This window comes from Vulpes vulpes, chromosome 12 (assembly GCF_048418805.1).
Source record: "Vulpes vulpes isolate BD-2025 chromosome 12, VulVul3, whole genome shotgun sequence".
Taxonomy (NCBI): Eukaryota; Metazoa; Chordata; class Mammalia; order Carnivora; family Canidae; genus Vulpes; species Vulpes vulpes.
In genome coordinates this window covers 9,988,373-10,015,000 of record NC_132791.1, presented here as the reverse complement: position 1 = coordinate 10,015,000, position 26,628 = coordinate 9,988,373, and the positions used below count along the sequence as shown (strand labels likewise).

The 26,628-nt window shown below is 49.3% G+C and overlaps 1 protein-coding gene and 1 long non-coding RNA gene across 16 annotated transcripts in view; both read right to left on the bottom strand.

The window, feature by feature from the left end:
- Positions 1-11,201, bottom strand: part of LOC140594551 (uncharacterized) — a 27,918-nt gene extending 16,717 nt beyond the window's left edge. Inside the window, exons 1-4 of the long non-coding RNA XR_011995425.1 lie at positions 10,952-11,201; positions 9,810-9,989; positions 5,070-5,205; positions 4,625-4,688 (exon numbers count right to left, since the gene is read on the bottom strand). This is a non-coding gene — a long non-coding RNA (uncharacterized lncRNA). The remainder of the gene's footprint in view (positions 1-4,624; positions 4,689-5,069; positions 5,206-9,809; positions 9,990-10,951) is intronic.
- Positions 11,202-16,383: 5,182 nt separating this feature from the next.
- Positions 16,384-26,628, bottom strand: part of PTPN3 (protein tyrosine phosphatase non-receptor type 3) — a 108,685-nt gene continuing 98,440 nt past the window's right edge. For all 15 annotated transcript variants that reach the window (XM_072727731.1, XM_072727736.1, XM_072727733.1 and 12 more), the window contains 4 exons: positions 21,328-21,456; positions 20,277-20,422; positions 19,641-19,776; positions 16,384-17,805 (listed from right to left, as the gene is read on the bottom strand). In XM_072727731.1, coding sequence (XP_072583832.1) covers positions 17,728-17,805; positions 19,641-19,776; positions 20,277-20,422; positions 21,328-21,456 — 489 coding nt within the window. In that variant the 3' untranslated portion in view covers positions 16,384-17,727. The remainder of the gene's footprint in view (positions 17,806-19,640; positions 19,777-20,276; positions 20,423-21,327; positions 21,457-26,628) is intronic.

Genomic DNA, 26,628 nt, shown 5'->3' with positions numbered 1-26,628 from the left:
TGTTGCTCTACGTTCAAGTTCACTTACTCTTCCCTCTGTTATTTTCACTTGGCTTTTAAATCTATCCATTACATTTAAAAAAATTAAAATAGTGTGTGCTTAATTTCTAGAATGTCCATTTCATTGAAAAAAATCATTTTTATTTTTCTTTCCCTATTGAGATTTTCTAGCTTTTCATCCATCAGAAGTATATTTTCTTTTATTCCATTGTGAATAGTTGTAACAGCCATTGAAAAACCCTCATCTTCTAGTTCTAACATCTGGATTATCTTGGGGCTGTTTCCAGTTACTTTTCTTTTGTCTTGAGAATGTGTTCCATTTTCCTGGTTCATTACACACTGGGTTATTTTACATTGTAAATTGGACATTATGAAAATGGGAAGTCATGTTGTACGATTTCCCTGCCCCAGAATCTGCCTGATTTCTGGTCCCCCTTCTAGTGATTTCAGGGAGCTGTTCATTGCATCATGCCCAGATTTTATAGCTGTGGTCTGTAGGATTATTCATCTAGCAAGATCTTATTTAATCAGATTTTTAATTCATTTAGCCCTGACAGATCTCACCTCAAGGACAAGCTCTACGGTTTTCATTGTTCTGCTACTTGGCTTCTCCAATGCTCCTGGGAAGGATGGTTTACACATGTGAGGCCCAGAAGGGTGGGGGAGTGTGGGCCTTCTGGGGCAGCCATCATATAGTGGGGGATGGGAGTCAATGGATAAATACTTCTCCATGTTGATTTTAGAGTAGATGATTCCTGTGTGCTCCTCAGGGGGGGCCATAGCAAGACTGAGGTCCAATGGCCCCAGTGGTGACTAACATAACATACTCTTCAACTGTCTTTTCCCACTTTCCCTGTTTCACTTTGTCTGGTACCTCTCACTTTTGGGGTCAACTCCCAAATAAACTATCTGCACTCAAGTTCTTGTTTCCCTTTCTGGAGGGATCCCAGGCTAATGCTCAGTTGTCAAATCACGTTACTCCTCCTGAAGTACAAGAGCTAGGTGGGATTCTGGTTTTAAAGGCTTGCGATGCCATCTAAGAAGTTTGGATTCTATTTGGTCCAGAAGAAAGAGCCGAAGGATACTTGCTATGAAATGGACATGATCCAACTATTTACAGTCTCTTATTGTCCCAAGATCTGAAGACTCTCTGACTTGCTATCTCTGAATTTCAGTTTCTCTCATTAATACATTTAGAAGAGTAGCACTTTCCTGTCTATTTTGCACAGTTGTTACAAAGACCAAATTAGATAATGCATATTCCACAAGGAGCCAAATGAAAGTAGGGTGTTACTATTACTTCGATCTGGTGTTATATGTTAGTGTGGGAAATAAACATTGCAATATTTAAAAAAAAAAACCCACCCATATTTACCTAATAGAATTTCCAACTGGGGCAAAAGTATATTTTGAGGGACCGTGCAACCCAAATATAATTTTAGGTTGTATCTACAAGACAACAGAATAAGCAAACTCTAATATACCTGTAAGGAATTGTGGATTCTACAACCAGGGGCTTAAACAGATAGCGGTGGGCCTTCTGGCATGGCAACTCTCTGATGTCCCAGACTTCTATCGTTCTGCTTTGCCAACTTGAGAGCATGGCTTCTATCTTCCAAGTCCCAAGATGGTTATTGCAGCTTCAGGTCTCGTGTCAACTTTCAGGCAGGAGGAAGGGAGTGGGACTGGACAAGTGTGAGTCTTCAAGTTGAGTCAATGCCTCTGCTCCAAAAACTTTCTCAAAGTCTCAGCTAAGGATTTCTGTTTGTGTCACACTGGCCACCCTTTAAACAACGAATGTTGGGAAATATAGCCTTTTAGCTGATAACAAGTCATCCCCAAATAAAATTAAGGTTCCCTCAGTAAGAGAAAAGAAAAGAATGGGTACTGGGCGGGCAGTTACCTGTCTTGGTCATAGGTGGTGTCTCAGAAAGAGCCCTGGGGGCAGCCCGGGTGGCTCGGTGGCTTAGTGTCACCTTTGGCCCAGGGCGCATTCCTGGAGACCCGGGATCGAGTCCCACGTCGGGCTCCCTGCATGGAGCCTGCTTCTCCCTCTGCCTGTGTCTCTGCCTCTCTCTCTCTCTCTCTCTCTCTCTCTGTGTCTCTCATGGATAAATAAATAAAATCTTAAAAAAGAAAGAAAGAAAGAGCCTTGGGTCAAATCCTGTATTCAAATGCTACTTTTGCCCTTATTTGTTGGCTGACAGGGCACATTGCTTTTTGAGATTCGATTTCTGCTTCTGTAAGATGCTATTAACAACTTGTACTTTGGAAAGATTTGCACCATACAGAATCATTTCAGGGATTCTGCGAATATTCCATGTAATGTGCCCAGCACAATGCCTGGCACAGGAGAGATGCTCAACATTTCTATTGACTCTAACAATACTCTGCGCCAGGTGCTAGGCTAGAAGTGAAAAAACACAACAGTACTTAATCTCTGCCCTCCAGGAACTCTAAGTGCGTGTGTGCGTGTGTACGTGTGTGTGAAGACGTGTCGCACCGTGCCATGCTACTCCACGCAGATTCTTTCTTCAGTGTCCCTGCTCCTGTACCCCAGTCGCTGGGAAGAGTTGCTGCTGATGGCTCCCAGCTGTGCACTTCAGGGGACATTGCCTTCAGCTGCTGGGGACCGCCTGCCCCCCATTAGGCACCCTCCTAGGGGGTGGTCCATGGCCAAGGACTGGCTGATGCACGGATCAAAAGTTCAGCCCCTTTGTCTTGATTTTGGGACAACTCTCAAGGGCCATCCTGGCTCTGGAATTCCCTGGAGGATCAACTGAGGCTCAGTGGCAGCTGCATTTCATCGTTTTTCCCTCAACGCAGTCCTTCTTCCTTCACTTCTCCCTGGCCTACCTCCCGGAAGCTTCTCCAATACCTCTTGGGCACACAGCCCGCCTCAGAGCCCGTTTCCTGGAAACCCGACTGTGATACATGACAAGGTACCCACAAGAGATTTCTCAGGTGCCTTCATTACAGGGGCTGGGCCTTGAGCTGGAGAGGCATGAGCCAGCTGCTCTGGTCTCTCTCACCACCCCTCGCAGCTCCTGCGCACTGCCGCCTCCGAGAGCCAGGCTGGCCCGTGACCTCTGGTAGTTCTGGTGCCATCTCAGAACTTCTTTTACTTGACCTCCCACTGCTAACTCCCTCATTCTCTGGGCATTTCTGTACGAGTCCCTGCAAGAAAGCACCAGCTAGGCTCGGCCCACCTTTGCAGGTCAAGCACCCCACAGGCTGCCGGGGGGCCTCTAGATTGGCTGGTTGGGGGGTCATGCACTCACCACTGGTCAATCAACTGTGGTTGGGGGGAGCAGGGGGTGCAGAAGGGACGGTGGCCCAGGGCCTCCCCCTGAGCAGGGCTCAGCGGGGAAGGTAGGTGTCGTGGGAAAGGTGTCCAGTATATTATAAAGGGTGCTCCCGGAGCAAGTGAGGCCCCTGAGAGCCCGGGAAAGGGTGACAGCACTGTGCCAGGCAGAGCAAGAAGGCGGGGCTGCTGCCCCTGTGTTCTCGGCTGAGGAGAAAACCGGCTTGATCTGGAATGAAGGGGTGAGGGTGGCAGAGGGAAGAGCAGGTGTGTGTAGAATGAAGCCACGTGGGCTGGTGCGGCCCATCTCAAGGGCAGTTGAACTGCAGATAGGGGACCACGGGGACGGAGGCAGAGGGGGGACCCAGGGCCACTGCAGGAGCGAGCTGGAGCCAGTGGGCGGTCGGATGTCCCTGGGACGGATGTGGTTCCCTGTTGTCACGTATAGAATGCCTTGTGCCCCCGGGGGGCCCCTGCTGGCCCGGGGAGCAGGTGATCGCAGTCCACACGCTGCCACTTTGCATGTTTTCTTCCCCGGCCCGAGCTCACAGCAGCAGCCTCCTGCTCAGCAAGATCCCCGCGGTGGAGGTTTCTCCGCTGACACATCCGCACATCCCAGGATGCTTGCGGCCCCATTTATACATTGCTTTGATCCTCTTACAGACTAGGAGAGAGGGTGATAGGTGTCATCTGCTCTTCCAGGCACAGTCTGTTGAGGTGGCCACCTGCCTCACGTGGCTGTTTGCATTTAATTCCTAAATGTCTGCCCCTCAGGAGCGCTCACATTCCAAGTGCTCAGCAGCCGCATGTGTCAGTGGCCTGGATGGTGGAGACAGAGCACATGTTCATCATCCTGCCCAGTGCTCCTGGGTGGTGCTGCCCTTGGCTGGGAACTTGAGCGTGTGTCTGTCCAGCTCCTTGCGGCAGGCCTCGACCTCACAGCAGGGCCGAGGACCTGCATGTCATCAGTGAACCATTGTGGGACGACTGAGTTGACTGACAGTCTCCACTGACAAGGGGGGAAAGAAGATTCGGAGAGATGCTACTTTCAGGGGTGGTGGAGCAGATATGCGACCGAGCAGGTACTCCGGCCCATCCTTCCCCCTGCCAGCACACGGCTTGTTCAGTCTCTCCCTGCCCCTGCTTCATTGGCCCCCAGGCTCTGACAGGAGAAGGTGGGTCCTCCGTTGTCACCCCAGCAACCTCCCACCACCTGATTGGAAAACCACTTCTAAAAAATGGCTTATGATGTTTTCCTCTAAGGTGAAGGGAATAGAGAATGTGGCAAATACAGGCAAGGAGAAAGAAAAGTAACTCATACCTGTTAACGCAAAAACTGGCTCAGCTAACATTTTGGTACATGTCCTCCAAATGTCTTTTCAGTACTGTTAAAAAAACAAAATTCAAAGCAGTAAATTTACACATCTGGGGTGCCTGGAAGCGTCTGATTCCTGGTTTTGGCTCAGGTCTTGATCTCGGGCTGAGATCACAGCCTGAGGTTGGTCTCCACACTCAAGTGTGGAATCTGCTTGGGATTCTTCTCCCTCTCCCTCTGCCCCTCCTGCTTGTGCTCTCTAAAATAAATAAATAAATCTTTTTAAAAAGCTGGCTTTATTAAATGACCCATGAATTGGACAGCATCCCATCTAGCAAGTAGAGAGATGCTTCGAGGAGTTGCACAAAACGGAAGGTTTTTATAGGAAGGAGGCTGGGCCAAGGAAGTTATTAGCAAGGGAACAGGATTGTATCCAGGGAAGGTCACTTGCCTTTAGGGGGAAGAGCAGAGGGTCCTCTCATGCAGATGACCTCATCTTCATTTAGGGGAAAGAGAGAGCTCCTGTGGCTGGTCCCCTCATTGGTGCTGATCAGAAAATTCCTGACTGGCTGGTTCAGATTCACCCCCTGGGTAATGTTGAAACTGCAATTATATTAGGTATTAAGCCCCCGGTTTGGGGATTTGGTCTAAATGATGCCATTTTGGGCACGTGGTTTTAACAATGTAGAGGTGTATTGTTAAAAGGTTTTCCACGAGTCTATGTCATTTGCTTTTGAAAACTGATTTTTTAAAAGATTTTATTTATTCATGAGAGACACCAGAGAGAGGCAGAGACAAAGGCAGAGGGAGAAGCAGGCTCCATGCAGGAAACCCGAAGCGGGACTCGATCCCAGGACCCTGGGATCACGACCCGAGCTGAAGGCAGATGCTCCACCACTGAGCCACCCGAGCATCCCCAAAACTAATTTTCCAAGAGGTTTGTGGGGCCAGACACTTACTGCTTTCTTCTCCCAGCCTTTCTCAAGCTCCTGGGCCTATTTCTCTCTTCAGATGTCAGTGTAGTCCTGGATTCACGGAGGTTCTCCGTCCCTGTGAAGTGTGCCACGACCACTACACAGTGAAGCTCAAGGCAGGAGCTAACAAGATATCAAACCTGGGTGGTGGGTGCTGGAGATCTCAGGCCCGCCTGCGTGGGGAGTCCCGCCTGGGGCTCTGTGCTTGCAGGCAGATGAAAATGCGTTGCCTGCCCGAAAAAAGCTACGAGGCATAAAGGCTGCCTGGCTAAGGAAGCGGACCCTCAACAACTCGGCCTCTTGCTCTGGCCCTCGGGGAGACGTAGGGTGCCCCTCACCTATCCAAGCGGAGAGATGATTGTAAAAACTTGTCCAGAACGGGAGGGGGGCATGAAGGTCCTTTATGAAGCCAAGGGACAGGGACACTTGTATAGTCGGAGGCACGGGGCACTCAGACACCCAATAAAGATGGGTTGGCAACACATTTCCAAACCCAAGTGAGGAAATCAGCCACATGCAGTCGGCTGCTGCAACAAATGGAGAATTCATAACCCAAGAACTAAAGATAAGAAGACGATGTGAAAAAAACCTTTAAAGCAAGCAGGTTTACAGTTGGAGTGATAAAGAAGTAGATACGTTGAACCTTAAAACCAGAGCAGAACAGTATGGGAAAAATAATGGGCAGGTTTGAAAAGTGTCTACATAGAAATTTTTTTTAAAAAAAGTTTTAAGATTATTTTATTTTATTTTTTAAAGATTTTATTTATTTATTCATGAGAGACACAGAGAGAGAGAGAGAGAGGGGGGGTGGGGCGGGCAGAGACACAGGCAGAGGGAGAAGCAGGCTCCATGCAGGGAGCCCGACATGGGACTCAATCCCGGGTCCCCAGGATCAGGCCCTGGGCTGCAGGCGGCGCTAAACCCTGTGCCACTGGGGCTGCCCAGATTTATTATTTTAGAGAGAGAGAGAGTGTGTGTGTGAGCAAGCAGGGGTAGGGGCAAAAGGAGAGAGAGACGGAGAATCTTGAAGCCGACTCCAAGCTGAGCGTGGAGCCTGACACGGGGCTCAACCCCAGGACCCTGAGATCACGATCTAAGCCAAAATCAAGAGCAGGCTGCTCAACTGACCGAGCCACCCAGGTGCCCTCTACACAGAGATTCTAGGGAAGATACAATTATTGAAATACAGGGAGCCCATGAGTTCAGAGATGTGAGGAAAGAATGGGAACGGCCTTTTAAAGGTTTCTGTTCATAACAATCCTTGGCCTTCCCTATGGCCCAGGCACTGTTTCAGGGATTTCAAATGTATTAATTCACTTAATCTGCTCAGTCTTTTGCAGTGGGTGATAACCATTCCACACTAGGGAGGCAGGGAAGATTCCAGTGGGCCTGTGAACCAGCCATGCCCAGCACAGTCAAGGAATAATAATAGGGTGTATTGTATGTAAACAATAAAGCACTTTGCATGGATTATCTCATTTAATCCTCACTTAGTAATTTCATTAATCCCTCTAACAATCCCTCAAGGCTGGTGTTACTGTCACCTCTATTTCTTGACGGAGGAGGCTGAGCTTACAGCCATTAAGAAATCTCCCTAATGTTTACACCTGTCACCAGGCAGTGTAGTTGGGATTTTAAAATGAGGCAAGCTGAATCCAGTTCGAGCTCTGAACAACGATGCTAGGGAACCAGCGGTTGTTCGTTTTGCCTTTAATTTTTTGTGTTACTTGTTATTGAATGGGCAATACAGTTGGTGATCGGATGTTAGTCCTACTGAAACAAAAAATATAAAAATGAAAAAAAAAAGGTACAGAAGCGTCTAGACTGCAATGTGTCTGTTTTTTGAAAACCAGTGTTCCAAGTTTCTTGGGTGAACTTCCAGTTATTTCATGCCCACAGAAGCAGGTGTCTCTACGTGCACGTATATACAAGTTATCTGCCCACATAGATGGATGTTTTTTCAACTTTTTTATGTAATTGGAAGTTTCCTCTACACTCGGTTCTTATCTTGCTGTTTTCATTTAACACTATCCTGGAGAGCATTCTGTATTAGTACAGAAGAATAATAAAAGAGCAATATGGAATATTTAGGATTACCAGTAATGTATGACTACAGAGTGATGACGATAAAGGGCTTCCTCTTTGTGCCTGCTGAATATCCCATTGTAAGTCTGTATTATAATTTCCTTAGACCTCGATGCTGGGCATGCAGGTTATTTTCGGCTTTTGGCCATTATAGTGCTGTAGTGAATAATCGGGTACACGGGCTACTTCACACAAGTGAGGAACACACTCAAGAGGGTGAAAGTGCCAGGCCAAAGCGATGTCCCTTTGTGATGTTAAGTTGTACTACTAAGCAACCTGTGACCAGTTAAAAGTCCTGGGGACCTTTTAGAAAATGATTTTTTTTCCCGATTATAAAAACATACATGGTATTTGTGGAAAAAACCTAAAAGCACCTTTAATTCATAAACCTAGAGAATATGGGATCCTTGGGTGGCTCAGCGGTTTAGCACCTGCCTTCAGCCCAGGGTGCAATCCTGGAGACCCGGGATTGAGTCCCATGTCGGGGTCCCTGCATGGAGCCTGGTTCTCCCTCCTCCTGTGTCTCTGCCTTTCTCTCTATCATAAATAAATAAATAAATCTAAAAAAAAAAAACCTAGATAATATTCCCCGTTAACCTACTGGTATAATCCTTGGAGCCTCTTTTTATGCACGCACACGCACACGCATACACAGCTTGAAGATCATGCTACTTACCTAGTTTGTATTGAGCCTTTACCCTGAACATTACATCATCATTGTTTTTAATTTTATTTAAGCGTTTTTTACAAATGGCATTTTCCGTGATTGCGTATTCTATTATACGGCCATACCATAATTTATTTAACTTACATCCTCGATATTGGACACATATGTTGTTTCCAATTTTTCCATGTTTTAGAAGCCTCTGCAATGGATAATGCTGTATATAAATTGATCCCATTTCTGTTTGATTTCATAGCCCTTTTTATTCTAATCATCAGAATCAATGACTGGAAGTGGAATTTAGATACAACAATATCCATATTTTTCAAGATCTTAATACATGCTGTTAAACTGGTAGCCCTCCTGGAAGCTTGTACCCGTTTATGATCCAACACCCTCATCACATGACCCCCTTACCAACATAGAGGCTTATCCTATAGGAAAGTCAGCAAAACGTGGCATCTGTTGCTTTGCCCTTATGATTATACAGATTATGCTCATTTATTATAAACAAGTGGAAAAGAGCGAAACCTAACAAAAAAATTCCCCTCCGGCCAATCCCACAATTATGGTCTAATCATGATTAAAATGTTGACTTTCTTTCTTTCTAGGCTTTTATCCATTCAAATATCTCCCATAAGATTGTCATTAAATATGCTTAAAAACATGACTTTTATTTTTGCCAAGTGTGAGCTGCAAATGGCATCTCTTATTTGAAAATTTTGTCATATTTGTTACAAATATTTTTCTCAGTTTATTGATTGCCTTTTTCTTGTGTTTATGGTGTCCTGAATTTTTATGTGGTCAGATCTAGAGATCTTTTTTCTTTCATCTCTCCTCCCAGCCCCTTTAAAAACTTCTTGCCAGGGCAGCCCGGGTGGCTCAGTGGTTTAGCACCGCTTTCAGCCCAGGGCCTGATCCTGGGATCAAGTCCCACGTCAGGCTCCCTGCATGGAGCCTGCTTCTCCCTCTGCCTGTGTCTCTGCATCTCTCTGTGTCTCTCATGAATAAATAAAATCTTAAAAAAAAAAAAAAAAACAAACTTGTCGCCAGAGGGATATGGATGAGAGAGGGGGTGTTAAGTGACATAAAAAAGGCAGCATGTTAGGGGGAACGGGGTCCTATCTGAGATCAGCAACATACGGGAGAGGGCACTGGCTCGTGTTCATTCAACAGGCGCTTACCGACACCCACTTGTGCTGTGATTCTCTCGGGCGGGGAGAAAAGGTAAGCGTCACCAGGGGCTAACACAGCAGAGGGGGACATATTCCCAGCCATCAGAGGGCCACACAAAGGGAACCCACGCTCACTAGCTGTCACTCCCCAGCCCTCTTCCTCCCAGCCCCTGGGATCTACTTGGTCTCTACGAATTCACCTTTTCTGGATCATTCCTACACACAAAATCCTAACAATCTGTGACCTTCCACGTCTGGCTGCCTCACTTGTCATGTTCTCAAAGTTCACCCACGGTGTCATGTGTGTCAGCACTGCATTCCTCTTCGTGGCCAAATAATATTCCACTGCAAGGACAGAGCAGGCGTTGGGTCTCTAGGCATCAGCTGAGGACGTCTGGCTGGTTTCCCGTCTTGTCCGCTGTGGACATCTTTTGCAGTCCTTGGTGGGATGAAGCAAAGGCAGGAGAGCCTACCTGGGAGAGCGAGGCAGGAAGGGGACGATAAAGAATCCGCAGGCGCGGGCCCGCCGAGGCCAGGCTTCTTTTGGCCTGAGCCCACAGGAGGCTGCTGGGCGCCGTCTGCAGGCTGGGGAGCAGCAGGGCGGCCTCCGGGGCCCCTTGCGGCCACAGTGCCTGCAAAAGACGGACACAGGGGACACAGGGTGCCCGGTAGGCAGCACCACCCAGGTTTGCTCCCAGAAAGGACTGGCCACTGGAGGGCTCTACCCTTAGTGTTTACCTTAGACTCTTTCTAGGCATTGCTCAGTTGTTTCTGTTTCCATTTTCTTGAGTTTTTATGGGTGACTTGGGCAGCCCGGGTGCCTCAGCACCACCTTCAGCCCAGGGTGTGATCCTGGAGACCCGGGATCGAGTCCCATGTTGGGCTCCCTGCATGGAGCCTGCTTCTCCCTCTGCCTGTGTCTCTGCCTCTCTCTCTCTCTGTGTCTCTCATGAATAAATAAATAAAATCTTAAAAAAAAAAATTATGGGTGACTTGACGTCCCGGCCTCGATCACTATGAGGCCTGCTCTCATGTGCACATGTCCGGCCATGGCCAGGTTGGTGTCTCACCACCGCCGAGGCTGCGCCCAGTTCCTTGCTGGAGCCCCGGAGTCCCAGGCCACAGTGACCCTGCAACCGGGACAGAGTCCAGCCGGCGTGCCTCCATGGCCAGGTCCCTTCACACCAGGCAGTTGTGTCATACTTTGTCCTGGCCGCATCAATACATATTATATATGTTTTAAAGATTTTATTTATTTGCTCATGAGAGACAGAGAGGCAGAGACACAGGCAGAGGGAGAAGCAGGCTCCCTGCAGGGAGCCCCATGCAGGACTTGATCCCAGGACCCCGGGGTCACACCCTGGGCCGAAGGCAGATGCTCAACCGCTGAGCCACCCGGGCACCCCTGCCGCATCAATATTTAGAGATATCTTACCTTGCTTTTCTTCTCTCACTTCTCCCTTTACTGCTTTACGTCCTGTCTGTGCTCTTCTGTGACCGCAGCCTGACGCGCCCAGGACAACGGCGGATCACTGCGGATGGCTGCTTCGTAACTGAGCGACCTGGAGAGCTTTAGAGCAGATCAGAATGTGAGCACCAATGGTAACAAACAAAAAGCATCCACTGTGGCCAACGGGGGTGCCCGGGACCCAGGGGGTCTACGTCAGGTAACAACGAACCTCTGTGCTCAGACACTGCTGAGACTCCTCAGGGCTACTGTGTCCCTAATGTTGCGCTTCAGACCCAAACAACAATCTCACCCCCTACTCCACACCTAGTCCCCCTGGCTGGTGGCACCAGCACCCCCCCCCACCCCGCTGCCCAACCCTAGACGCTGGCCCATCCTGGGCTCCTGGGCAGACCCACTGGTTAGAGTCCCCTCTCCTTCCTCTTACATATGTCGGGGCTGTGACCACGTGCCTCATCCTCACCGCCATCTCTCTCCCGGACCTCTGCCATCGCAGGTCCCAACAGGTCTTTCCTGGCTCTTCCTCTGGTTTGGACGATGATGCTGGAAGTCCTGGGGGCAGCCTCAGGAGAAATCCTGGAGCTTTCCTTGACCACGAGAGGAATCCAGAGGTTTAGGGACTGATGAGCATTGGATACAAGTGGGGGGGGGGGTAGTGCTGCACAGGAAGGCTGACTTGCCTAATTCAGGGGTGGGGCTCTGGGGTTTCTACAAAAGAGGTGAAGTTTGGGTTATGAGTTTGCTCCTATTGCAATGACTTCTGCATGTAATGGGTGGGTGCTGATCTTGTCAGCAGGCGAGTGCTGTACTCCTGGGCGCTGGATCGGCCTCGCTTAAATGACATCATTACATGTGTTCCTGTGTGCTGGGGCTGGAGCAGGGTAATGCCTCCTAAGTCAGCTCTTCAGTAGATCTGCAGTCAAGAAATCTTCAGGGGAGCTGCTAATGTGCCCTAAGAATCATCTCCCCTTCTTCAGTCCAAAAACTCCTGAATTTTGTTTGGGTAGAGTGACATCCAAAATAAAGACTCCACTTCCTCTTTCTTTCCAGCTGGGATGCAGATGTGATGACTGCAGTTGGAGCAGCCATATTGGACCATGAGGTGGAAAGTTGGAAGGTGTCGGTTGAGGCGAGGGGAGGAACCAGATGGGAGAGGCACAGAGAATGGTAACCACGCAGCCACTATACCAGCTCTGGACACCTGTGTTGATCTGAGAGAGAAAGAAACTTCTGTTTTGCTCCAGTCCACTTCACTTTGGTTTTTGGGATTCGGAATCTGGTCCTCAAAAGTGGGATGCTGCAAATAACATCTAAAATGTGGCATTGGCTTAGTGGAGTTGGCAGGCCAGCAGATGGCAAAGACAGATATTGCCCTTTATCGAGTGATTAACGTGTCACTTTGATGAAAGTGTCATCTGTGGTATTTTGGAGGAGGGACCTCATGCTGACCAAGGCCACAATAATGGAGAAAATGGTGGGAGTGTACAGAAAGTGTGGGTGTTGCTCCTTCTTGCTGTTTGCAAAGTCCCCTAGAAGTGAGATTGCCTCGGGCTAGAGCCCTGCAGGGCGGGGGCGGGGTGGGGGAGTGCTGCAGCAGAGACCGAAGGGAGCCTGGCTTGCCAAGGGAGGCAATTTAGAGCCTGTGCTCAAAACTGATGGTCTTCAAGTACAATAAATGCCAACTGCTGCTGTTCTTCAAAATGCAGCTACTCAAAGTGGTGACCTTCAAGCAGGGGACAAGGCTAGGGGCAGCAAGCCATCTTCAAGACTTTTCCGCTAGGAAATAGGAACCAGGTAGCTCCAAAGGTCAGCTGAAGGGTCTTGCCTTCCCACCCAAGCTTCTCTTTCTGGTCGCCTCTAGGTAGCCACCTTTTAAGTTAAGACGTACGAGCAGAGCGCAGAACATCATTCTAGGCCAGACCTACAGCTGTGGGTACTTGCTGGAATTCTGTTGACAAAGAAGTCACAACCTTGGGGCCCCTGCCAAGACTGCCCCAGGAGCAGATAGGCTACAAAAGCTGTCCCCAAGAAGGCTGCCCACCGTGGTCCCACCTTGGATGTGGCCATGGAGGCCCACGGATAAGGTCCTCCCAGGGAGCAGGACCTGGTTGTGAGGCAGCTATCGAAGGGACTTACTGGCGTGCCAGAAGCGTCTTCATTCTTCCTGTGCAGTGGGCTTGGATAATTGCTGGGTGTAGCGTTTGCCGTTCTTCCCTCTTATGAGGGAATGGTTTTCCTCTTTCTACTTCACTGCTGTTATGGGCTGTGCTGAGCGATCACTTGTCTCAAATTTATAGGTTATTAGACAAGAAGCCAGAGTTGGAGATGGAGAAGTCCGCAGAACACCTGAAGGTGATCTTAGCTTTAGCTTCACACCACAGGTGGCTGGGGCTTGGGTTGTCTACCTTGGGGAGAAGAGGAATGGCAGAACCAAAGGGTTGAACTATGGCAGAGATAATTAATTGTCCCTCAAACTCATTCTTTTCTTCTCAGAAAAGAACTCCTGAATTCATTAGATACATGTTTCATGGAATAAAAACCTTCCCTAGGCTCTCTTGCAGTAGGTATAGCCCTGCCACTAAGTTCTGATCGATGTGATGTACAACATCCAGACGCCACACCCCAGGGAAGCGGTTTTGTTTTCTCCTTCCTCTTTCCACCATCCTGCTGGCTGGAGCATCATCGTGGACTTCAGCATCAGAGCCGCATACTGGGGTTGGCAGGGCACCAAGTGAAAAGGAACCTGGGACCCCAGGGATTATGGAGCCCCCCTGACAGCCCTGTGCGATAGAAAATACAGAAACTTCTTTCTGTAAAAGCTACTGTTGTCAATGACAATTGAACCTAATTCAGATCTAGAATTTGCCCCACAAAGTCAAGACAGAAACAGGGACTGTGCGTGGTCATTCGTGCTCCTGACCAGAGGGAAGGGAGGGATGGGCAGACAGCACTCTCGTCCGAGAGAGGTAATATTTACTTAAAACAAAACAAAACAAAACAAAAACAGAGTGAGAAAACCCTTTCAGAAATCAAGACAATTACTAGAATAAAAATGTCAACACACCATAAGTGTTGCATAGCTTGAATGTCTTTATATTGATTAAACTTTTCCAGTAGTCACTGACAGAGTGCAAAACATCCTCGATTTACAGAAAAAAAAAATATTGCTCATTAAGATACTTTTCCAAACTACATAATACCAATCTTCCCGTTGCTCCAAACAGAATGGGTTATAAAGACGGTGGACAGTCAGCCACTGGACTCTCACGTGTTTGGCTCCTCAGAGTTAGGCTGAGGTCAGGGTCTTTGCGGTCTTTACGGATTCCGATCTCAGCGCAGAATGGCGAGAACCAGATGGTGGCAATCCTGGTCATTCTCGGCATTCAACCCTGCTACGGTTGGAGGGACAATCTCTTGGAGACAGGTCATGGAGGTGGGATACCTCTCTAAGAGCTATATGGCTTTGATTTGGGGGCTAATTTCAATTCTCTGGAACAATGACTCCCAGAATGATAAACATTCAAAGAACTCATTTAGTCCAGCCCAACCTCTTCCTTTTTTACACATAAGGAAATGGAGGCCTGAGGGCGACGCATCTCACCAAATCTAGGTCTGGACCCCAGTGAGCTTTCCCTCATCTGAGCTCCTCTGAGCCTTTCCTATTGATCCTGCCTCTCTGTTTGCCTTTGAAGGATGAAGCAGCCTGTTGTTTCCCACTCAAATGATCATTTCTGAGGAACAACAACAAAATATCAGGTAGCAACACAGGAGCAATAGCAACTAACCTAAAAGCATTTTTAATGTTAACTATCTGGAATTAAAACAAAAAAAAAAACCTTAATTAAAACACATTTTAAAGTATAAATTACGATGGTAGGAATTACAGACCAGCATGTCCGTGATAGAACCCTCCCCATCCTGCCCCACCCCAATGGTGTTCAAGCTTTCTTTCTTGTAAAGTCAAAACCCCAAGTGCAGGTACTACAGTGACACAGGAAGGGGTGTCCCATCTTAAGTCAGCACATCAATGGGTCCCAGCAGATTTTCCAGAAAACAAAACACAGATGTAAAATGTCCTCTCTATTCACACAATTTTTCCCAGGCAAAGTATTCCCTGTGGTTTTGATGCTTTTCACTTAACGACTAAAAAAGGCTTAAGTGTAATTGCCCACGTGTACAAGGTAGTGAAGCACGAATGTTGAGGCACAGAATTTAATCGGCTGTATCTGTAGTAATAACTTATTTGTGTATTTCGCCCCTTTAGATAATTCTCTTGTCCTGTTCTTCCTCTGCATTTCATGAATTGTGTTCCCTGCTGGGTCTGAACTACTGGCCTGCATGATGGCAGAAAAAGGCTCGTGGCCAGTGTTTTAGAAATTTATGTACAATAATGACAGCATTTCCGCAACTATATTGAATAATTTGCTTTTTTAAGTAAAAAAAAAACAACACTCCAAACGCATTTAGACTTCTCAAGCTTCTTGTACACAGGGTAACGATGCATTTTTATGAAATAGCAGTGATTTGCTAGGCATCCTGATGGCATTTAAATTTAGGTCAGCTTTCCACCTTCCCCTCTTTTTTTGGGACATAACTGATAGAATGTTTTGAGTCCAGATTGAAGAAAGGCACTGGTACGAGGATATTCCTTTGTGCTTCTGTTCTCGGCAAAAGAAATTTTCTTTTGTGGAAAGAGCCATACGATCCTACTTCTAGTTCATGGGTTTCTGGGCTAATGGCTGGTAAATTAACTTTTCCAAGTAACGCACCTGTGGCAGTGCCAGATCGCTACCCACTGAGGACAACTCCCGCTGAGAGCATTTTATTCAGTCCTCATATTCAACCCACAGCCTCAATATTATTTCTCCTGTTTTACAGGAAATAGATGAAAGGGAGGTGGCTGGGGCTTGAGACCCATGTTCTCAAGTGACCAGGCCAGGAGACAGTTAATCGATGAGTGGGACCAGGAACCAGATCTCCAACTGCGTTAATTCCAAGCCTTCCCGGCTCATTCTGCTCGCTTAGCACGAACTGGACGATGGGGCTTCAGTGGTCTCCGGGGTCACGGTAGCGCTATGGCCCTGCGTAACACTTCCCTCCCACTGCTGCCGGTGAGCAGTAAAATATTAGTGGGCAAAAGATGGGGAGTTTGCAACTAAATGTGCTAAGTCTGGAGATAAAGAACCTTTAGAAACCCGGCTCCCATCATCTAGGTCTTTATCCAGCCTGCAACCAGGAAACTACTCGATTGGTCCAGAGTTTGCAAGGCATCAAAATGGCTTCACTTCTGTGCACTATGATATAAAAGCATCCTTTTTCTATAAGTCCCATTGAGAAACTGGCTTAGCTTCCTCTTCCTTCGGGACACATAAAAGCCGCTATTTAAAAATACCACGTTAAAATTTTTATGTAATTTATTTTCCTTAAATAATAATTTGCTACAATCCTGTCACAAATTTTTAAAAAATTTAACACAGTATGAACAAAGGCAGAATTCTTTAGGAAAATCAAAATTAGGGTGCACTTAGAATAAATTAACATCAAATTGTGTTTATATTCAGATAGCCTGATCCTCTCCTTTGAAATGAAATGGAGACCATTCTAACCGAGGGTGAATGCACACATTTGTTCTTCTATACAGAGACTCATTCTTTATAGAAACTCAACTGTAATTTGAATCAAGTTAGGAATCCTGAGAAACACTTACCATGGGCGCACACACACACATCCACACACATCCACGGACAACCCTCTAGAAGCTGGGGTTCCCATGGTTCCATGACTAGATCTTTCCTCAGAAGGGCCAAAGATTCTGAATAGTTAGATGATATCCCATCTCCCCTCAGGAAAATCGTAATGTTTCAAGTTTAATAGCTTGAAGTAGCAGCAATCCATGTAGTAGATTCAGTAGTCGATAATTCCAGTCTTGGGTTCTGCAGGTGCAGCAAGAGGCAGGCGGAGGCGAGAAGCACCCACTCCTAAGACTAGCGGCGGATGACAAGACGCACCGGGAGTCTTCGTTCTGAGTCTCAACTGAAAACTCGCCCGAACCTACGTTACTAATCCGGTCCAGGCCCTGTGTGAGCCCCCGAAGAGGGTCGGTGATGCAGGGAGCAAGCGGGGCGTTTCAGACAGGATTCTCAGAAACACGAGTATGGGAAGTGGGAGGGAGTGGGGACAGAGGAAGGCTGGGCAGAAGGGGTACTGCCTGCCCTGCAGCCTGAATTCCCCCCACCCTGCCACTTAGTACATCCAGCAGGGTGCCCTTAGCATCGGCAGGTGAACGCCAATGCTTCCAGCTCCTCCCCGAAGCCCAGAAAGCTCAGCCCTTAGAGTCCTATACACATATACACACAAAACATCCAAGCAAATCCGAAGCGCCGCACCCTCTTGTTTGTGTGAGGTCAGCAGCACCGCTGGCATCCCCTCTCAACTGCCCAAGGATGGTTTACAGGAACATAGTAATGTCTAGGGAGGAAGGCAAATAGGACAGGCCCCAAACTGAGATCCCCTTTTGCTTATTTCTGAGGAATAACAGGCCTAAATGTTGCTGTAACTGCATGCGTATCTACACAGTTCCTATGTACACGATACCTCTTCTACAGAACTTTAAAGTGCCCGGCTTCAAATGTGCTCATTCCTCCCCCACAGCCTACAAATCCCTCTTGCTGCTTCCAGAGAGAAGGTCTGTCCTTAAGGAGGATGCCCTTGGGAAAGAGGAATGAACGTTTTTCACAGTTGTCTTAACTGGGATCCAGCATTTGGACTAAGCCCTCTTCATAAACACGAAGAATCGCTTCACATACAAACTTGTACTGGCTCTGGAAAAGAAGAGAAAAGCAAGCTGTCGGTCCACCCACAACTCCACGAACACCGCACCGTTTCGCATCTATGCCCACTCTTTCACATCGCTCATAAATATGCTCTGAGGTCCAGCTCTGGGCCAGGCCACACCCTGTGCTACGGCCAGGGAAGCCCCCGTGGAGCAGATACACCCGTGAAGCCGTCAGGCCTACATGTGAGGGCTGGGCAACGGATGGCGGAAACCACAGTGGAGGGAGGGACCAGGGGTCTGGAGGAGTCGGGGGTGGGGGGTGGGGTCGGGGACAGGACCCTGCAGGGTGACCATTCTAGTGTATGCTCAAGTGTGGAGACTCCGATAGCCCGTTCCGCGTGGCACAGTCAGGGCTCAGAGCCCCTGCCTGGAACCCCTGGGCCTGGGAGGCGAGGCTTGCATTGGTGGCTGGGACGTGATGTGCAGGGCCTTGTGCCGGGGTGAGGGGTCTGGACTTTGTCTTAAGGAGGGCCACTGAGAGTTGCTCTGCAGGATACGGTTCTTTCTATTCACCAACACCTAAGGAACTTACTTAGTGACGTGTACAGGCTGAAAGAAAGCATTTAGACCGTGCTTCAGCAGCTAGGAAGATCTACCAGGATGCACTGTAAACATTTTTAACCAGCCGTCCCCATAACATGAAACAGGGCAGAGAACAATAGTGTCTGATTTTTTCCTCTTAACCGTATTTCCGGAGTATAATATAAAACAAGAGCTCACAATTATTAGAGAAATCTTATACGCTCTGTCCATGAGCTTGTGAGGACACAGAGCTGGCTGTAACGTGGAATTTCCACTCCTTTCTTTGCTGACTCCACCTCCTTCATCTGGAGTCACTCCTCCAGAAAGCCTTCCTTGACTTTCCAAAGTCGGCTTTCGCTGCTCTCCATTGAGTTCTCAGACTCCCCCCTGGACTTCCTCCATTACTGTTGACATTTATAACTGACTAATCCAGTTTTCCTACCACATACAAGCCCGGGTCTTTCCAGCGTGTGTAATCCTCTAGACGAATGTGGGCTGGTCCCCATTTTGCAGATGCGGAAGTTGAGGCTTGGAGAGAGGTTAAGGGACCATCCAAAGGTCACCCAATATGTGGGGTAGCCGGAATCATGCTCTTTTTTTTCTACATCACCTCCACTTCCCCCGCTTCTCTTGAAGTTCCAGGGGGAAAAACCACACGATTTCCTCTTGAGGACACTTGCAGTGTCCATTACCCAGATGTGACACACCCGGGAGATGGCCCAAGGAGGAGAGGGTAGGGCCGTGTGAAACATCCATTAAGCCAAAGGCTCACCCACAGACAGGCAGGTGGGGTAAAATCTTCGGGTGATTCTGCTTACTTCTGATGGATAAATGATGGGCCAGGGGCTTGACGATGTAGAATGCAACCAGGGGATATCCCTGGGTGGCTCAGTGGTTTGGTGCCTGCCTTTGGCCCAGGGCATGATCCTGGAGTCCCGGGATCGAGACCCATGTCGGGCTCCCTGCATGGAGCCTCCTTCTCCCTCTGCCTGTGTCTCTGCCTCTGTGTGTGTGTGTGTGTGTGTGTGTGTGTATGTCTTTCATGAATAAATAAAAATCTTAAAAAAAAAAATGCAACCAGGGCTGCTGCCTGGCTGTGGGGTTGGCAGGAAAAACATTACGGAGGGAGGGAAAAGGGAAGGACAGTGAAGGGGTGGGCGTTGGGGTCGCTCAGCCACTGACAAGCTCTGTGGCCTTGGTCTCTTGACCTGCAAAACCCTTCGGCAGGTCCAGCCCAGGGCAAGGGCTCAGAAAGTGTCGCCCATCGTTACTACTTTTATCAAATGGCTTTCTACTCACTGATGTCTGCACCATCATGGCGCGCTGGTCTCGCATCTTCCGGACAATATCCAGTGGGTAAACAGGCAGGTTTCTCTCAATTAGGCACATGGCTGTTTCCATGGTGACCAGCACACCGGTCCGACCTATTCCAGCACTGGGGGGACAGAAGCGGAGACTTGGGATTTGCTCAGGCCGTATTTCTGCACGGCCCAGCTTAACTCCTAGCCAGTTCCCACGTTTACTCAAACAGAGCTTTCCTCCCCTGACCTTCAAGAATACAAAACACACATTCAGGGCGTGCTCTCCAACAGGCTGAAAAGGCCTCTCCTCATATATTCTGAGGCCAGGGGCTTAAACACCAATGAAAAGAAACCCACCTTTCAGTGCAGGCTACACCCCACTCTCACATCTCATGTGAAGCGACCCAAGGAGAGAGGGAAAGCGGAGGGTGGGGCTTTCCTCCTCTGGTCTACATCCAGAGACTTACGCTTTCGTAAAATCCCAAATCTTTTGAAATAGTGAAGAAATAAAGTAAACAGAGCCTTCTGGTAAAAGCATATGGTCTCGGGGGATTGAGGGTGATCCTTGCCAACTCTCTCCAGGTCTTTCCCTACGGAGTCTGTGGATTCAAACAAACAAGACCAGCCACGGTACCTGCAGTGAACTAACATGGGTTCGCCATCCGCTCTCAGGGACCTCACATAGTTTACGAACTCCAGAAAGTCCGAGGAGTCATCAGGAACGCCGTGGTCGGGCCACGCGACGTACTGGAGATGCGTGACCGTGTGCTCCTCCCCGGTCTGCGGAAGATGCAGGGCGGCCTTGGTGAGTCAATCTGGAAGGCGGGCGGCAGGCTCCGGGCCTGGCCCCAGCTCCGGTGGTGCGGTCTCCTGCTGCCCTTCCGCCCACTGTGCACAACCCTGCCGAGGCCCCTGGAAGCTCCCACTCACCCTCCACGGCTACTCTCCCACGCGCCCATCCTCTAGGACTCGGCTCGGGTCTGCCCCCTCAGGACCTCTTCCTTCTCCTCTCGCGCCCACTATGATTTCTTCCCTTCCACTCCTACAGTACTTGCCATCAGTGGGGCAAAATATACGTAACGTGAAGTCTGCCATTAACTATGAAGAGTACAGCTCAGTGGCATTACATACGTTCCCAGTGTTGTGCAACCATCACCACTACTTCCAGAACTTTTTCATCTTCTCAAGCCGAAACTCTACTCATGAAGCACTAACTCTTCATGCGCCGCTCCCCGCAGCCAACCACCCTTCCACTTCCTGTCTCTGATTTGGACTACTTCAAGTGCTCCACACAGTCACACGGTACTTTCCTCTCACGCCGGGCTAACCTGACCTCGGACGATGCCTTCAGGGTTTACCCCTGCTATAAAGGCATCAGAAGGGCCTTCCTTCGAAAGGCTGAATTGATCCCACCGTATAAATATACCGCATCTTGTTCACCGGTTCACCCCTCAATGTCCATCGCATGTCCCCACCTGCGGGCTAGTGTGAACACTGGTGCTGTGAACAAGGATGCTGGTTCTTTCACAAGTCGGCTTGTACGTTTACCGAAATGTGCACCAGGTAAAAATGGGGAACAGACCTGGAAGCACTGCCCCATCATCCGGGACCATGGTGGATGCTGATGTGGCACCTGCCTCTAAGCTGGGCTGTCCCTGACCAGTCCCTGCAGGGGCGCTGCTTACCTCAGTGTTGGTGACCAGCATTTCTCGGAACACGTAAGCGAGGGTGCAGTCCTCTGACTGACATCGGATGTGAAAGTTGCCATGTTCCATGACATCGGGAGGATCGGGCCAGTACTGGTGACATTTGGTCTGCAAGGGAACCACTGGGGGTGAGCTGACTTCCGCTGTGGGGGGCACACATGAGCAGTCACCTGGACGGCCAGGTGGGGTGTTGGCCAGAGCCCTCACACTCACACCAGGGACCGTGAGAGCTGCAGGTGGAGAGAGACTCAGGCAAAGCCAATCTGCTCTGTGTCTGTCCCCTGAGGGCAGCAGAGAAGCCTCCCCTCCTCCCCTGGAGAGCAGGGTGGGGGTGGGCCTGCCAGGGGCTGGGGCTGGGGCTGGAGAAGGAGTCTAGAGCTCATCCTCTTCATTACGGGGGCCCCGTTGCTGGAAGAACTGGAGAGGCCTCAGACACGGTGTCTTGATACAGGAGCGACCTCTCCTCCTCATCCATCCCCATCCCCCATCAAGCCCACTCCAGGCCGCAGGCCCCACCTTCTCTGCTCTCCACGCCCCTTTCACCTCACCCTCCTTCACCATCCATCCCCTGCCTCTTCGAGTAGGGGGCCTCAAGGCATAGCCGTTAAGAGCACACAGGGGGAAGTCAGAGCGCCCCTGGACTCCTCTCCTCTACTGGTTAGCCTTGTGACTTTGAACCTGCTACTCGACCTCTCAGATTTTCACCGTCTTTGCCTGATAGATGGGGACTGCACCTGCTTCCCAGGTGGTGACAGAGGCGGGAGGTTAACAGTGTGTAGTACTAGGCTAACCCGGGGGTGGGTTGGGGGGGGCAGGTTATCATTGTTGCTATGGGCCCCACATCAACTTCACTAAGGGTGATCAGAAATTCCTCAGAAATCTCAGTGAAAGAAGTCTCCAAACTGAGATGAACATCCCGTTACATTCAAGCCATATCCCCTAGACCCTCAGATGCCATTGTCTGTGACTCACGGAGCTGACGCATCTCCCAGATGGCAGATGGGGAACCTCGGCCTCACAGGGGGTAAGCGACTTGCCCAGGGTCATAGGGCTGCTGTGGCTTCCCCACCGGCTCCCTGAGCCCACAGCCTCTCCCTGTGTTTGATCCTCCCTTCCAAATCCTGACGCTCGGGCCACAGCTGTCTCCGCTCTTGCCTCCGGCTTCAAAGCAAAACTCAGGACCAAGCTGTCCATCCCATCATAGTTCCATCAAATTCTGACTCATTCAAATTTTTTTTTCCTCCAAGCCTATAGTTGCAACATCTTACATAAAAATTATATTTGCGTACAGCTAAAAGGGGCTATAAACCAACAGATGCACGTAATTTGTCTAGAACAGCTTTTCTATTCTTATTTCTGAACATCACAGTGAATATCTGAAATTAAAATATGCGGCTGGAGAGCTGGAGTTAAGAATTAACTTGTAAACCTTAAATATGGGTGTGTTTTGGTTAGTGGCCATTTCCCAACTTCCCTTAGACATGAAGGGGCAGCTGCGCCCCCAACCCAAGGCAGAGTCGACACCCACTGGTCTACACCTGCCTCATCCTCACAGGGTGTTCGAAAACATCATCAAAAGGATGTGACCGCACTGTGGCCCGTGAACTGGCCCTGAGCACTCAGAGGCATCTCACCCTCTCAACCCTCCGCCGTCCCCCGACCTGAGAATGTGGGTTCTGCTTGCCAGAGGCTGCTCCAAGGGCACAGCCTTAAGACAGTAAGTAATGTGGTGCTGAAGACACTCATACCACATACATAACTGAGCCCAGTTAGGGTCTCTCTCGTTATAAACTTTTTTTTTTTTTTTTTTAATTTACGATAGTCACACAGAGAGAGACAGAGAGCCAGAGACACAGGCAGAGGGAGAAGCAGGCTCCATGCACCGGGAGCCCGACGTGGGATTCGATCCTGGGTCTCCAGGATCGTGCCCTGGGCCAAAGGCAGGCGCCAAACCGCTGCGCCACCCAGGGATCCCTCGTTATAAACTTTTAAGATTTATCGGGAATTGCAGGGATCCATGTGTCTTGCTGCTGCCCAAGACTAGACTTGGAAGTTCCCTTTGCTTATTACAACTGCTACCTGCCAACCTGGGGTGGCCTGCCTTCAGTTTCTCCCCACCCCCTGCATAGAGGGGTGGGGGTGGGGGTGCAGAGCACACCTGGGTAGCCCCCGGGAGGGTAGGACCAATATGAGGTGGCGTAGCTCTCTGCTGCAGACTCCCGAGTGTCCCGCCCACAGGACAGCTGATGGGAAGGGCCTCTGAAGTGATGAGCCCATACAAGGCAGAGATGCAAATACCTACTTCCAGAGACTCCCAGTGAATGTGACCAGAACTAGACTCTACCCTTTGGTCCAATTTAGATTTTAGGTCTGTTTGCATCTCAAAGCACTAAGGGTGTAGTAGAAAGAGCAAGGCGTCTGTGGAATCCCGGAGTTTCTAATAATAAGCTCCACTAACCAACTGTGTGATCCTGGGCACGTCACCAGACTTTTGAGTCTCTGTCTCCATGTTAATGCTGGCTGTGGGGGGTGAGGATGCTAGAGCCTACCAGCTATTGAACAAGGCATGCCCAGCGCTAAATGGGACTTTTTAAGGACATTAGCTGGGCCTCAAAAAACCCTACGAGGTAGGCAGCATTGGTGTCTCTACTTTGCATATGAGTAAATGGAGGCTCTGAGTGTGAATCTGCCGCCGATCATACATATCAGAAGTGGTGCACACATAGATCTAAGAAATAATTTTCACTCAAAGGAAGCATCCCTGATGGAAGGTTCAGGAGAATGCTTTTTCAGTAGAAAAGCCGTATCTCCATAGGTCTTTTTTTCTCTATGAGAAAACCTGTGAACCCGAAGAGAGACTATAATGAAAAACATTTTGGGTGGGCATGAGAAAAGGCAGAACTCAAAGTGATGCTGCAGTGGGAGCCCCTCACAGGCTACAGGGCGACACAGGCGCTAGAGGAGACCCTGCACCAGCAGACGTGCCTGCTGGGTGCAGCCGTGAGAGGGGATTCTGGCCAGCCCCATGCCTGGGGGGGGGGGGGGGGGGCGCTCTGCTAAATGCACGGGTAGGGGGGTGAAAGCACATGGGGCATGCTGAAAGCCTCATCTCTCAGAACAAGGATGGGGTGAAGCTGCTGGCCTGGGGAGAACCCGTGGGTGGTGGTGAGGAACAGATAAGGGACCTCAAGATAAAGGGCTCAGGTCAGCCAAGGGTGTGTAACAGCAGGAGGAGGAAATGTGCAGCCTGGATTTTAGAAGAACAGGTTTCTAATGATCGATAAACAGGAGGGCTAAGTCCCCAGGGCCCCGGATGGTGAAGGGAATGCTGACTCAGGACCGGGGGCCGGCTGGGATGCGCTCAGTCAGGAAGATGGCTGGGAGACAAAGCCCACGGTCACAGGGAGACCTCAGAGGGGCTCAGGGCAGATGCCAACAAAAAGGGAGGGAGGTGGGACGTCAGCAGGCAGCAGGCGGGGCAGGACCCGCAAGGGCAGGTGGAGGAAGCAGGGCCTGTGGGCCGGAAGAAAGGGCCTTTCTGTCTGAGTCGGAACAAGCAGGACGAGGGAAGAAGGGGCTGCTGTCCAGGCCAGATCGTCTGTCACTAACCACGCCTGCTGCAGCTCGCTAATGTCAGAGCCGGGAAGGGCTGAGCCCACTTTACAGGGGAAAGAGAAGCCCAACCAGGTGAGGAGGCCTGATGACCCAGGAGAGCGGCACCGCCACGAATACTGTGAGGGAACCTGGAGCATCTGGGCACCCAGAGGTCACAGAACAATACAGGCAAAGATAGCACGGGGTTCAAATGGGGAGACTGGCAGACTGTGGAAACGAGAAGGTGACTAAGGTGATGTTAGTCGCCTACAAAATAGAGGAAGCGGCCCAGAGCAGGGCCTGCAAAGTGTAGGACGTGCTGGTTCAGTCGGGGGATCAAATAACACGGAACTACGTGCATGGTGGTAAAGCAAACTTTTTCTTTTTCTTTTTTCCTTTTTTAGAGATTTGTATTTAGGGACAGTGTGAGAGCACTTGCAGTATTTATTGTGTGCCAAGCACTCTTCCAAGAAACCTACCTGCATTAACTCCTGACAATCCCACAAGATAGGCGCTATGATTATTCTGTTTTACCCGGAGGATTTGTAGCTTTCCTAAGTCACACAGGGAGGAAACGATAGAGCCGGGATCTGAATCTGAGTCTGCCCTCTTACCCACCAGTGTAGACCAAGATGGCTGTGAGTGCTCCAGAGAGAGAGAGGGCAGGACTGAGAGTCAGTCAGGGTTCCCTAAGTTCAAAAAAAAGGTCCAACTCACTTCATTTCCTATTCAAAACAAAAATTACCAACCTCCCCCCCCCGCAAAAAAAAACACAAAATATAAACAGAAAAAAAAAAAAGATGAAACTGAGACTTCAGGACAAGGTCAGGGGATGCCTTGTGATTTTACCGAAGCCTCAGACAGTCTGTCAGGGTAAGTGCACGGACAAGGTGGGGAAATGTGGGAGCTGGCACACTGATGCCTCTGACTCACAGCATTCGAAGAGGAGTTTCTATTGCCTCTTGAGGACCTTCATGTTTCAAACAGGGACTTACGTGAAGAGAAGAGATTCTGATCAAACTGTGAGTGACAAGAAGCTAAGAGTGGTAGCCAACGCAGACAACAATAGAAGGCAAGCCCAAAAAGCCCCAGAGAGCGCTTGAAAGGCTGGACCCAACGGCTGAATGCAACCAGTGATGATGACACACAAAACAACGTTGACCGTTTGCTGGACACTTGCAACATGCGGTTCTCTAAGCTTTTTACATGTACGGTCTCCATCTTCACAAACTGTCCAAGATGGGCCCTAGGATCACCTCCACTTCACATACGGGGAAGCCGAGGGTCAGAGAGGTTAAGTAACGTGTTCAGGGCGAATCATGTTGTGAACCCAGTGTGGCTCCAGAGCCCTGCCAGCATTCTGTATGTAGGTTTTAAGAGTTGAAGACAGAGTACAAATGGGGGCAACTGGCCCGAGAGCAGCACCGAGACAGAGACCAGACACTTTCTGCTGGTCACAGGATTAAAAGAGCTGAGGTTATAAGCTTTCACAAAGTCTGAGATTATTTTCAGATACCTAAAAGGCCAGTTACGAGAAGACAGGGGTAACTTATTCTGCATCTTCCAAGTGGGAGAAGCACATGGGGTGAAGGTCCAAAGTCATGTGGATTTCAGCTAGTTGTAAGGAAGATTTTTTTTTTTTTTTTTAAATTAGAGCTGAATACCCACAGGGTGTACCCTGGAGGT